Source organism: Lepidothrix coronata, unplaced genomic scaffold (assembly GCF_001604755.1).
Source record: "Lepidothrix coronata isolate B3197 unplaced genomic scaffold, Lepidothrix_coronata-1.0 Scaffold78, whole genome shotgun sequence".
NCBI classification, from domain to species: Eukaryota; Metazoa; Chordata; class Aves; order Passeriformes; family Pipridae; genus Lepidothrix; species Lepidothrix coronata.
In genome coordinates this window covers 1,853,168-1,867,735 of record NW_016690258.1, presented here as the reverse complement: position 1 = coordinate 1,867,735, position 14,568 = coordinate 1,853,168, and the positions used below count along the sequence as shown (strand labels likewise).

Sequence of the window (14,568 nt, the reverse complement as noted above, 5' to 3'; positions counted from 1 at the left end):
TTTTGGATGCCAAATTGTGGTTACCATCCAAGGTTACATTTATTACTTTTGTGCCTGCTAAAGCAGATTAACCATTAAGGCAAAGCTTTAACTCCTAATATCTTTTCCTAAAGAGGTGCTCCCCCTGCCCTAGTTCTTTACAAATAAAACATTTACCATACTAGAAAAAAACATTTGAACAATTGGTTAATTGGTTAGCTCCCAACAGTAGCCCTGCCAGTCACAGCCTAATTCCACTAACAAACTTTATTAAATATCAGATTTATTCCTGGCCATTGAAACAGCTTTTATCACAACAATGCATTGTAAAGGCAAACAAAGGCACTTAGTGATTGTAATCCATACAAACATTTTGACAGAAACAAAGAGGAAAGAGTGACTATAATGATGCCACTTCTTACAAAACTAGCACAGCATATTTCATCTGTGTGTTTGCTCATGTGTGTGTGTTAGGAAATGGTGTGTAAGTTTAGGCTGATAAATGAATTTATACATAAAATATCCTAGAAAATACAAACCAAGCATCAGCAACCAAAGACACAACTAAAACTCCAATAATCCTCAAGTGGAAGACAAAAACAAAATGTAAAGGAAATAAATTTTATTTGGTGTTACCTTATTATATAACCATTATATTTTACAGTTTTTTGGAAGCCACTCGTCCAACCAATAAGCGAAACACATCACAAACCATAGAGTCATCACTTTTTCTACAAAGAAAACTTTTTAATTCTCCTTCAGCTTGAACTAAAAGACTTCAGAACACTGCAAAACAGTTTCATGAAATTTTAGACAATTGTGCCTTTAACAGACTAACAGAACTATGAACAAAAGGGAAACATGGTCAAGTTCAATCTCAGCTTTGTCCCTGAGTCTGACAGTTTACTGCTTTACCAATAAAGCAATTAAGAGCTGTCACATTAAGGCTCACACAGATAAATAAGAAACCAGGAGACAGCTTCATGGGTCTCTACTTCCCGACTCTCCTTGCAGTTTCCTGCCACATAAAATATATTAAAAATAAAACATCCCACATCACAAAACCCAGTCAACCATTACTGAACTGCTTACAGATGATGTTCAAATGAGGAATGGGTCCTTAATTTGCAAATGAGCAATCATTAAGCCACCTTAAATGTCTTCCTGATTCACATGAAATTGCTCTCATTTGAGATGCAAGAGGCACTTGTAAGCCCTTCCAGTAGGAAATAAAACAAATTGCTTTAAAAATCTAACTTGTCTTTAAATGCATACAATGCATTTATGTTAAAAAAGATTTATGAGACTAGACAGCCCTTTGAACAGTGAGATCTCACATCACCCTATTTATGACACTGTAAGTAGCAGAAGTACTATCAGTGTCCAGTTGGACTGTAGGACTAGACAAGGCAGCAGGAATTCAAGCTCATTTTGCATGAAAAGCTCTTCAATCTCCAAAGCACTTCAAGTGCAGGGCTATACAAAATATCTCATTCCAAGCAGTTATAAAAATTCACTGTACAGATTGAATTATTTCCACAGTAAGGTCCCAAAGACATACCCTAAAAAACAGTCCATAGGTTCAATTATCTTGATTTTTTTGTACTATGAAGGAGTAAAGAAAAAGAAACTGAACAGTTTATAATAAAGAAGTTTCAACCCTCTTGCAATATATGGAGTTATACTTCAAAACAAACTCCATATCTGACAGAAAGGAGAAAAAAGCTGCAAGACCACTCAGAAGAGAAAAATTTAAAAGGCAAAGAACCACCAAACTCAATTAACAGGACAGAATAACGTAGAGTTTGTTTTATTTTGATGGATTTTATAACAGCTTTAGAAGAATCAGCAAGTCTCTACCTACTCCCTTCCAGCCAGGCAATGGAGACACTGCCCTTAGCTGAGGACGTGCACCTTTCCCTCCCACTCTTACATTTTGGCTTCTCTGGGATCGTTTTTCAATCACCAAATTCCCACATTGAGTTTCTTTGGCAATGTTTTCCAAGTGGGAGTTACCAGAGTTGAGAAACTATTCCTGATTAGCAAGCTGAAGGCCCTGATACCAGAAAGCCTTTCACCCTGGGCACTGTGGTCACCTGGATGAACTTCAGTGCCCTTACAGTGATTTATTATTTTTAAGCAGAGGATCTGCAGAGTTGCTACATAATTAAACTAAAAGCTTCCACCTGTATATGTCTGAGCAGACATTTTTCACCATTTGACACTTTTTGGGCCATCCAAACACTGCAAAGGGAACACTGATCATTATAAACCTGCCCCTTGTACATTCTGAAGCTGCCAAATTCAGATCTTAGAGCAGCAATAAAATACACCATTACTAAATCTAAACCAGCAGCCTAAAATCAAATTTTGCAACTGCTGAATGCCCAAATTTTCAACAATTCAAAAAAAAAAAAAAAATCAATCTGAAGGTTAAGACTGAACAAGATGTGAGGAAAATGTTGCAAGGAAAAGTATTTTCTATCCAATAAAGAAAGCTTCAATATGCATAAACCCTTGTAAAAAATCTTAATAAATATATTTAACATTCAGATTTTTTCACAGATAAAAAAAAATAATTTTTATTGAGACATATGTTTTCATGCTGGCCTTTAAAATCTCAGACAGAACCAAAAAACAATGGAACGAAAGAAGAAAGTTTTATGATTAACCTTCTGGAACTTCAGCATTAGTGTGATTGTACTTAACACCTCCTACAAGACACTGCTCAAACCCTCTTTCTCCTTTCAGCTGAGGCTTCAGAGTATTTTTGACAAGTTAATCAATGCCCTCAGAAATGAGGGATATGCTGAGTGCAATAATCCCACCGAGCCAGCACGGACACACGCTGTGCATTCCACTAATTTACTTGTAAACGTCAGGACTTTCTGGTCCCTGCTTTACACTACAAAACACTGACAACTCAATCCCTCTGCACCACACTGTGTTCTGCTCCAGCAACACTCACATTGCTTTTGGTCCTTGTCCCAGTGTTTTCCTCAGCTTTTGTTTTGTTTAATGGGGTTTAGTGGGGGTTTTTTGGGTTTTGTTTTGGTCAGATCATTTTCTCACCAGCCCCTCCATGCCAAACAAGGGCATTCTTAAGTACACCTTATGATATAAACCACGTCATGCCTTCACACACACACTCCCCCTGGTAGGAACAGGAGCTCTCTACGTGAAGTCTGTCAGCCAAGTTATGTCAGAAGGTGTATCTTAGATCTTCATTCATTACCCACGAGGCTGTTTGAAGAAAAGCTTGGAAAATAATAGTGAATAAAGAGAAAATTACTCATCTCTCTTTCACCATACTGACCAGTTCAGAAGACAAAATAATATTCAATCTTCTACATTGCCACTCCAATATCAGTGCCTCCAAACACGTGTGGAAACCTTTTTCCCATACAGATCTTATGGAAAAAAATACATCCCTTTACTGCAAGCACATACAAGAACTGTTCTGCACAGGAGCATGTCATGTTCCCTTCTTCAAATACCGGGAGAGGAACTGGCTTCTCACAAAGTGGATCAGCTTGGTCTCTGTGCAGAACATGGTCACAACAGTTGCTGCAAAGCACAGAGAGCCCACACCGATGTGGACCAGCCTTGCCATCCACCCCTTATCACAGCAGAAGAACACCTGCAACAAAGGAAACAAGCAATTGCAGGAAAACCAGTCAGCACAAAATACATTTACTGTCTCAGTAAAAAATAAGGCCCAACACCTCCCTTGATCACGCTACACCACCGTCACGGTGAGCACGGATTGGCCACATGCACTGACCCTACAGTAAAGTCACCTTTAGGAGGCACAACACTTGCCTTCTCTTAAAAAAATTCTGTCAACAAAAAATAAACATTCAGCACATATCTGCTAAATGATAAAAAGTAAAGGCTCCTATTATCTGGCAAGCAGAAAAATCGTTAACTGAGATGACATGACAACTCTGTGGTTCTATCATGCAGTTCTGCTACTTTGCAGCACCATATTAGGCTATTTTCTAACAAAACTGGAAATCTCCCATTCCAAAATATAAAGCTCTCCCTTCTCAGGCATAATGGATTTTCAAGCTGTCAAATTTTCGTACATTGAAAAGCTACCATCTCTGTAATACTTACTCTGTGCAATTACCATCTTGTAGTCTGAATAAATGTGCTCTAAGGAATTTTTGTTTCTGTTCTTGTTTTGGTTGTTTGTCACTTTTTTATTACAGAATTTTTAACAGGGTTTTTTTTGTGCTACTGCAAAAGTTCAGTTACTAATAACTAAGGACACATTTGTCTACAGACAGCAGAAATGTTTTAAATTTTATTTCACTTGTCAGACACGCCCTGTACAGGTGGCAGAGATAACTTTGTATCAAAGATTAAATCTCTTAATATTATATCTTGCCTTGCTTGCAATGGAAACCTTCCAGCCTACCCTTTTTTCTTAACGCTTTTCTCTGCCTGTGGACACAAAAGTCATTTGACACTCACGTTCACAGCGAGAGGGAAGAGAAAGATGCTCACCTCTGAGAAACCAGTGATGACTCCACTGATGATATAAACCAGCACCAAAAAGGGAGAGGGAAGCAAACCTGTCAGAGGCCTGTAAGTGCTTTCCCTGAAGTAATCATAGATGTAGTGGATGCTGTGAGCGATTCGAATGCCCATGTTAAAGCAGTTGGCAAGGATAAAGCCTACACTGCCATGCCAGTGGGTCAGGAAATAAGAGATGCACAGAAATATGAAGGACAGGGCCAGCATAACAAAATTGTACCTAGGTTAAAAAAACCAAACAAACAAACAAAAAAAGAAACAATTTAGCACTGCCTAAAGTTACAGCATTCCTTTACTGATGATCTTTTATTTTCTACAATAAGGAACAGAATTTCTCTTATCTTCTAGAGGAGAAGATAAATTTGAGAAGTGAGATGTTAAAAGACATACCTGAAAGAATGGAAAATACATCAAACAAATTAAACCAAGAACTACATTATGTGAAGGAAATTCTATTTCACTAATCAGCTGTAAACTAATTTCAGAAAGCAAAATTTAGTAACGATCATTAGTAATGTAAAAACCTGTGGATTTTTTTGCTACTTTATTTTAGGAATGTATTAAAGACAATAAATGCTCAACAACATAAAAATGGCACTTTATTTAGTTTTTGCTCCAAACAGTGGCTTGGAAAACAAGTTCACATTTTAAAGGGGTCATGAAAGCAGCCCTTGCAAAGTCAGAAAAGATCCTACTTTGGTTGTGGAAAATAGACCTCACTGAAATTAATTTGGAAGGGCCATATCAGGGACAGCCTGAACACAGAATCAAGAAATAATCCCAGCTGGAAGGGATCTCAGGAGGTCATCTAATCCAACCTCCTACAAAGTACATAAACCACTGAATTCACATCCACAATTTAGATCACTCCTAAGTGTATATACAGTAACTGTACATGAAAAGTTCTAATAGTTGCAAAGTTCTAATGAGTCAAATAATTGTCTTAAAAAGTATAGCTTCCAGCTCATCTGTACAGAAAACACACACTTAAATTACTTTCCCAGTTAGTGATTTACTGAAAGCTAATTTAACAACCTGCATTTCTTAATTTCTGACCTTTTTACCCAAACATTTTAACATTTGCCAAAGGTTCTACATCTAAATCTACACGCACACAGCCTAACCAGGAGTTGCTTTTCAGTGGGGCAGGATATTATTATGCTGATTTCAAAAGCACCAATTTCTTTATCAGGTCAGCACAAGCAAATTAACAGGAATATTCTGGGGACAGTTTCCTACCTGTCCACCTCTTCTTTGCACATCAAAGCAAATGTAAAACATTCTGTTACTCCATTGACAGCAAGAAATAAGACATATAATGAATAACACCGGAGGAGATCTGGACCTGAAAAACACGTTACAAAGATAAACAGATAAATTCCTTGACCATTATGTAGTTTAGTGATATTTTAAAAAAAAAGTATTATTGTTTCTGTGCTAAAAATATTAATTCTTTGGGTCCCATTTGTTGTATGGGGTTTTTCTGTTTTAAACAGCTGAAGTCAGCAATTGTACATCATGGCTTAGTCAAATAATCCTTTAAATGCTGTTTTTCAACAATGTGATATTGCAAGAGGGTAGAGCCCCAAGTTTCATAATACTTCATTAGAGGTCCTCAGTATATTTTAGTTTAAGGGACTACTTGTTAAAGGCACTCTTACAAAGGCACAAATTCTGGATTTCAATGAGCTTAGTCACAGATTTCAATAGGAATTTTACAGGAAAAAAAAAATCTGCTGATTTACCAAAAAATTCATAATAGCTGCAGTTTCTCTTTTTAAAGGAATGTTTGGTTTTTTTTGCCAGCTCTATAAATCTTTACCTGTTCCTGAACTGAGCATTGAGCCTCCATAAATATCCAGAGCCAGCTGAGAATAGGCATAGCCAAAAACAGTGATGGTAAGGCCAATCAGGAGCACGAGCTTCAACAGCAATTCCAATACATTTGCAGCCATAGCAACATCATCCTGAAAAAAAATGCAGTCACTGACATGAACCAGAATCAATGTCATGGTCATCTTCACACAGAAATGCTGCTTCACAGAAAAAATGAATTAGTTTGCACAGTGTAAAAAGGTGTGAAACTTATCCTTGGTTATTGAATTACCCACACAGATGGTCTTAACTTGGAACGTTTTTTATATATTTATTATCCCATCGTTTTTCCAGATATAATATCAGGTACATTGGATATAAAATATACACATACATGCACCTCTCTTAGCCCACCAATGACCTGAAGCACAGGACTGAACTGTGTGCTGATGTGCAAGTAGCAGGATTACCACAGGACTGATCAGGAATATTAGTCTGTGGAGCAAAGCTTTATTCATTAATGCTCCACACACAATTCAGAAGTGCAAGAAAAATACAAATATTTCCTTCCCAAAATCGCACTCTCCAGAAACACTACTTAACAGCTTTTGATATTTTCAAGTATATCAAGAATTTATTTAATAGAAATAGTATGATTTCATGATTTAAATAATGGAAATACACAGTACAGAAGGCTTTACATCACAGAGTTTGGAGGAGAGGATGTTCACTTCATTGGCACAAGGCAATACTACATCACTGCATATTTTAATTTCTATTTCATTAGCATTTTACCTATTCTCATCTTTTTTTTGGTCCAGACTCACTTGACATTTTTGTTCTCCACTTGAACTTTTCAATTTTAACAGCCTCAACACTCAAATTCAAACACACATTTCTGTCACACTTTTGTGATGCAACTTATCTGTAACAAGAATCAAGCATTTGACATGTAATCAATCCAAAATAAACTTACCTGCTTCTGATCCTTTACAGCCTTCCCTCTTTCCAACACTTTAGCAAAAAAGACATAAAAACTCTCCTCAATAGGCAAAAAGATAAACCTGGCCACCAGTGAACCAAGATTATTCACGATATCATATACACCTTGAAAACAAAAATAGCAGCAATCTTTAATTTTTAGATGCATTTTAATTCCAAGTCTTTAATAGCAACATGAATTCTAATTTAATATGTCCACTAAACAAAGAGAAAACAAATGGAATTTAGTGCAACACTGAAGCAGTGTTTTCTAAAGATTCTGACAGTCACAGCACCACAGCTCAAAATTGCAAGGCTGGCTCATAGATGGCAAAGGAGGACAAAAGCATCAGCTGCAGATGTAAATCTAATAACAGCACCAAACCAGGGTTAAAATTCTTATTCCTTACTGGAGAGGAATTAGGAGGATCCTGATAAATTCACTGAATGAGAACAGGAAGATAAGGATTTATGGATACAGAAGAAGAGAATGGTATGTATCTAGTGAAAGTTATCCCTGTCTACAGCAGGGAGCTTGGAACTAGATGATCTTTAAGGTCCCTTCCAACCCAGGCCATTCTATGTTTCTATGATCTTAAATCAAATTCTTTTTTCTATCTCAAAAGTCACAAAGGCTTTGAAATATTCCCAGGTTTTCAAATTATCTTCAAATACTTTAAGTCATTTTCAGAACCATCTTCAGAGCAGTGACCAAGAAAACTCTGCCACCATTCCACAGCACCATCACACTTACCCTGATCTCCAAAATTTAACACGTTCAAAAAAGTCATCACATATCGTTCACCTGTAAGTTCAAAAACAAAAAACTTGAGAACGAGTCCCTAAATATTTCCCAATACTTGTTCTAGTATTTCCAATAGTAAGTATTTAAGAGACTAAGTCAAATGGAACCTGGTTCAGGTTACCCTAAAAAGCTTCATTCTGGTTGGTAACAATCTCTGACAGTCTCTTGCCTCCCCCCACTCCACCAGGCTTTCTGAAGCTCCAAGTCCATTTTGTAAGGAGTGTTCAGGAGCCCTTCCCCACCACAACTACATGTAAAGCCTCACCCTCTGTCAAAATCTGTTTCAAGAAGGATTGTTTGAAGAAACTCCAGGTCAAACGTGCTTCCTTCCAGTTAACAAAGGTCTGCAAAAAAAGAACTGAAATGTAATAAACATGATTGAACCTACAGAGTAGAAACAGAAAATACAAAGCCAGTGCAATACTCCAGACAAGCTCTAACTGGAGGGATGAGGAAACCCACTGTGTCACAGTTTCTAACAATTGCAAATATTATTGAAAATATTGCTAAATTCAAGGACCAACATCACTCTGAGCTGGCAAAAACTTATTCCCTTGCTGAAAAGTACTGTTGTTGCAGATAAAGTACTCAAAAAAGCTTTCTAGGGAAAACAGTCATTAGAGACCAGAAAAAGCCACATCTATGCTGTTTAGCATGCCAGTATAACTTCACCTTCACTGTAGATATAAAGTGCTGACTGCTCTTCCAACTGTCCCCATAAGTCTTGCATCCAAGAACCACCTTTATCTTTTCAATCTGTAAATCTTTTCAAAACGTTGCCTTCCTTGCTGCAGCTTTTCATTCTTTCTTTGCCTCATTTTTGTCTGAGAGATATTTGAGAACCTGTAGGATGCTGTGTAGCAGCACCGTGGTTATGTGGTCAAAGTACCAAAATCCACGGTAAAATGGTTCTGGCTTCTTTCCTGCCTCAGGTCCAGTGATACCCTGCACAGTGCAGATGTTCTGTCTCCAGTTAACATTTTTTAAATATCTTTGAACAAACCAAGTCAGTAACAATGAACTCTTTGCTGCTATGAGCTTATTTTTCTGACAAGGATTCTACTAATACAAACTACAAACAGGACTTTTATGTAATTTTTTTTTCCTTTAACCTGCCATATCTTCTACAGTGCAGAAATATCCCCAAAATCAGTCCATTAACTCCACTGTCTCAAAGTAATTTTCAAAACAAAAGATTTTTAAGGGGGGGAGGGAAGAAAACCTGTGCAACCTACCTCATCTTCCACAAAGTTAGGGAACAGAGCTTTCACTCTAGCAACTGGAAATGACTTTTTTGTTGCTTCAGGTGATCCCAAAAACATCACAAAATAAGTTACATAGCACATTACCAGAACAGTGGCATATAAAAGCTGGAAAGATTGGGAAGGAGAGACAAAAAACAAAGAGTGATATAAAATTAACTTACAAATGTAGATTTACATGCTAGAATTACATAGCAGTTGCAAATTTAGTGGAAAGAAAATGTAAGTAGACCTTATTCTTGTTGAATATTAAACTAGGTAAAGACTTTAACACCTCTCAAGAATGCTAATGATCTCTCTTTTTTTAAAACTGTAGGTTATCATAGTCCTTTGCTAACTTTCATGTTTTATTTAGCATTTTTAGAATGATTATTTAAAGTCCAATTACAAAGCAATTATTCACTCAACCAAAAACCAAACTGACAGAGTAGCTACTGCCTACATCTCTTACTTTATAGAATCATTTCCATCTTCCATCAGTTATGAGCCACCTACTACAGCCACTGCAAAAAGTGAACAAAACCAAAAATAACCTGCTGTCCACACCTGCAGTGGATCACATTTTTATTTCTAGGTGAACTGACAGTACACAGGCCACAACTCTATTTTTCAGGTGCCAATATATCCCTTCTTCACTGTAGTAAAGAAAAAATTTTAACCTGAATACATTGCACACGATTAGCACCTCCTGATAAGGTGATACAGGTTGGTGGTACAGGCTGATAAAGCTGCACATGATTAGTCTTCTACAGGGTAGAATCCAAAGTCTAATAATTCTGAAGCCAGATGGGGAACAGAGTCTTCAGGCATTAGAAGGTGTAACTCATTAAGAAAAAGAGTCCACATAAAGCTTACACAGAATAACATAACTTTATTTGCAAAATGTGCCTTCACAGGCAGAAGGTCCTTCCTTGTACCTCCATTAAACTGCTCAAGGCACCAAGTCAATAACCAGTATCAGAAAAATACTAAATACAGGTGCTAAATCCTAAACCTCCCAGGAGCTTTTTCCCCTCAGCTTCCCAAAGTTCTTTAACAGGCTAAATGTCAAAGGCAAATAAAAATTCAGGTGAGTGAACACACAGAAAACTTACCTGAGCCAAGGCAAAAATGTAAAGGCCCCACTGAGGATAAAGGATTACTAAAGTAACCGTCAAAATGCATTTTGATACCACTGAAAGGCTTTCAGCAATTACCTTCAAGAAAGAGAAAACAGAGTTATTTTCTGCCACGTACACAACTTTAAAATACATTACTTTAACACACAGAATTTATGTAGGAATGTAAGACTTTTAAAGTCAGTGTGACTTTATCACAGAGTTTCTTCCTGCTGAGCTGGTCGGCTTAAATCGTAATTTCTCTGTAAATTTTCTATTCTTCCATTTCACAACTCCTCCATTGCACTTTCTCAGTCCTTTGTATGGCATAGAAGGGAGAAATCTTTGCCTGAGACTATTCTTGATTGTTACATTCCACAGTTTTATACCAACAATCAATTGAAATGCAGAGTTGTGGAAGCAGTGTGCCTCTCACAATTAAAACTTGTGATTAAGCAGTTAATGATCTCAAATGTGATAACTTCTAAATAAACCAACTTGCTTGCTTGAATGGTTACAAATCTCTATGTTACAACCCTGCCATACAGTACTAAACAGGACACATAGGGAGGTTTTATATCCTTGAATATAAAAAGATCTAGGTCAGTTATATGTTCTTTTCTACAGAAAGAAAATTCCCCCCCCATGTACTTTACTAACCTTGAGTCTCACAAACAAATGAGCTTGTGCTAAAACCCAGCACGGTTCTCCCAGAAGTTCAATAATTGCAGAAAGGCCAAATGCCACCACACCAGCCTGATAATGAGGAACCACAGAAGGATCAGGGACCTCGAGCAAGTGTAGCCAGACTAAGCCCAAGAAAACAGACCAAAAAACACCAAGAGGGACTCTGAAAAGTTAACATAAAAACTAATTAATACAAATGTTACTTCAGCAGGGGAAAAAAAAGACAAAGAAAACTAGATCACAATGTTACATATGGCCACAATGATTAAAAAAAAAAGACCCCAATGAATTAATTTCTGTTATTACTATACCTAGAATGCATTCTTTTTTGTTGTAATGAACATCTTTATGTCACTCTTTACAACATTTTTCTCACTTGTCTATTTTCTACTTAAGAGCCTAACATAAGGTCAAATATCTGCATTCTTGTGCCCTAGGACCAAACAATTCTGACATCCCACATCAGTCTGCAGAACACCACAAATTCTCACTGCTGCAAATTCACAGTCTGTGTTTACCAGGGGGTTGTCAGACAAGCTTTGATGGATCTTGCTCTAACAGATAAAGATGCCACCACTCCAATTGCTACTTTCACTCTTCCAGAAATCACTGATTCTCCAGAGAGCGACGCCAGAGTGAGCATGAGGAAATGCCTGTGTGCCCCTCAGGTGTGCCCACTCACTGTGCTCTGCTGTAGCTCAGAGCCACTTCCATCAGGAGTGCAGCTGAAAAACCAGGCCAGGCACAGGAGAGCAGACATGCATTCCCTTCTGCTGACACTGCTTCAGGAACACAGAGCTTCTGGCAGAGTGAACAAAGTTTTACATCACTGGAGCAAGATCTATTTGACCCTCACATTATCAGACCCCCTAAGGTACTTGACATCGAGCTCCTAAGACATATTTCAGATGCTTCATGAAAGCTGCTTTTCATTTGAAGTTATGCTTCTCTACAAAGAAAAATTTAAATAAAAAAAAGATGCACACAGTTAATGTTATTTCTGTCATTTAAAGCCCATTTGAAAGGCTGTCACACAGCAGAAAATTGAGTATAATACAGTTAAGAGAACAGAATTATTGCATTTTAAATATTAGTATTAAACCTATCCCTGAAGGGGACAATCTCTCTTCCTTATACCTGGATGCAGATGACCATAAATAACTCCTCACTTCTGGGCCAGAGTCAATTAATAGTTGGGTGGTTCCAGGAAAGCTCATTAGGGTGCCCTAATGTACTATTTTATCATGCAAGGGTAGTCTCCCACTGTATCAAGCAAGTAAATTTACTTCCCAACCCACTTAATTGTGTCTGCACAGCAGCTACAGCTGACAGAGGGAAAGAGCAGAGGAAGAGAATGTATCCAGAAGCCAGAAGAGAGAAATAAGTCATAAAATCCATTTTGCTGCAATGTGTGATTACACACTCTGGCTGCAGCATCACGTAGACTTTAAGCTGTTCTGCTATAAACAGCTGAAAGCAGTTGTTCTACTTCCTCCCTGTTTTTTAATTCCAATGACTCTTTCTTTCACCTTTTCACACCCCTCCTACCCAAATATTTATGCTGCCTGCCATTAATCAACATCAGGGCTCAAGAATAAAAACTTGGTCAGGGGAGGGGGAAGATATCTAAAGCAAATTCACAAATGTGCATCAGGTAATATAAGAGCAAGACTGAGCAGGCAGAGGAAGAAAAAAAAAAAAGACTTTGTATTTGTGCAACAGGGTTTTCCTTCAACAGCTACAATGTAAATGAAACTCCAGTTAAGCAACAGAACAAAGGCTCCTGATAACACCTTTGGCAATGCACTTTCCCACCTGCTCCAAAAAAGAAATCTAGTCCATAAATGCTAAAACAACAGTCTTGACCAGCTTCCTGCATCAGTCCTGAAACATGACTATGGCTTCTAAATGCTCAGTGCTAAAATAATTACCTCAGTAAATGAACACTTCCTCTCATTCTGTGAGCTCTCAGACAAGAATTAGAAATAAATTCTAAAGAATTAAACTTTTAGAGGTATCTTACGTCAGCCACAAGAGATTAATTGTTTTGGTCCAGTTTCTCTTTGTACTTCCACTCAAACAAGCTCTGCGAAATGCTTCCCTGGCGAGGAAGACAACTGTGGAGTACAGCAGAGTCAGCCTAAAGGGGGTGAGAAGGAGAAAAAAAAAAAAAGAGAAAACTATTTCTTTACATACTACTAAAATCCTTCATGCAGTAGCATCACAGGACTGCACGACAGACAGACAAATCTTAACAGGTATGCAAACATGGTGATATGAGCTAAATTACCACCTCTTCCAAAAAAAAAAAAAAAAAAGGAAAAGTAATTACACATGATTACTCAAATGGCAAGAATACATGGTACAAACCAGAAATGCAGAGACAAGGTGTATCCTATGGGAACAGCATGTTGTGTCTGGCTTTTCCTTTGCAAGGTGATGGTTTAAACATGGAAAACAGGCCAGTGCTACCAGTGTTTCGGAGCAAAACAGAACTGTGGAAGCATTAAATGATCAAACCCAAAAGTAGATTAAACAGCGTTATGCAGAGCATTACAAGCAACACTATACAGACCACGGAGCCGAGATCCAGCACCCACAAGCATCGTCCCAAAGCCCTCCTGGGGGTGCCTCAAGGATGTCCGGGGACCAGCGGGTCGGATGCGGGGCACGGGCCGCCCGCCCGGGGGCTCTTCAGCCTCCTCCTCCTCACCTGACATTGACCACGCCGATGAGCTCCCTGGAGAGGTAGCGCAGCGTGAAGGCGTTCAGCGCGAAGGTGACCACCCGGAACAGCACCTGTGGAAGAAGCCGCACGGGAAACACCTGCGGGGCACGGCCGAGCAGGAGCAGGAGGAGAAGGGTTGAGGCGGCCCCGCACCTGCAGCAGGGCGCTGGACGAGGCCAGCCGGGCGGTCTGACCCAGCACGTCCTGCGCCGCCATCCCCGGCCCCGCCGCAGGAAATGGCGCGGCCGCCGTCGCGCCGGATCCCGTCAGAGCGGGGGCACCGCCCCGGCCCGCCAGCACCGCGGGGACACCGCCCCGGCACCGGGACGGGACCGCGGGGCTGAGGGGACACCGCCCCGGCACCGCGATGGGGCTGAGGGGGCACCGCCCCGGGACGGGACCGCGGGGCTGAGGGGACACCGCCCCTGCACCGGGATGGGGCTGAGGGGGCACCGCCCCGGCACCGCGATGGGGCTGAGGGGGCACCGCCCCGGGACGGGACCGCGGGGCTGAGGGGGCACCGCCCTGGCACCGGGATGGGGCTGAGGGGGCACCGCCCCGGCACCGCGATGGGGCTGAGGGGACACCGCCCCGGCACCGCGATGGGGCTGAGGGGACACCGCCCCGGCACCGCGATGGGGCTGAGGGGACACCGCCCCGGCACCGCGATGG

General features: G+C 39.7%; 1 protein-coding gene across 1 annotated transcript; it reads right to left on the bottom strand.

The window, feature by feature from the left end:
• Positions 1-586: 586 nt before the first annotated feature.
• On the bottom strand, positions 587-14,114 carry RFT1 (RFT1 homolog). The gene is made up of 13 exons (XM_017820069.1): positions 14,050-14,114; positions 13,882-13,967; positions 13,192-13,308; positions 11,142-11,331; positions 10,479-10,580; positions 9,358-9,492; positions 8,388-8,466; positions 8,072-8,122; positions 7,313-7,443; positions 6,344-6,488; positions 5,761-5,866; positions 4,492-4,741; positions 587-3,619 (listed from the first exon to the last, which is right to left on the bottom strand). Exons 1-13 carry the CDS (start codon positions 14,110-14,112, stop codon positions 3,455-3,457), a joined length of 1,620 nt encoding a protein of 539 aa, XP_017675558.1. The 5' UTR covers positions 14,113-14,114; the 3' UTR covers positions 587-3,454.
• Positions 14,115-14,568: the final 454 nt, after the last annotated feature.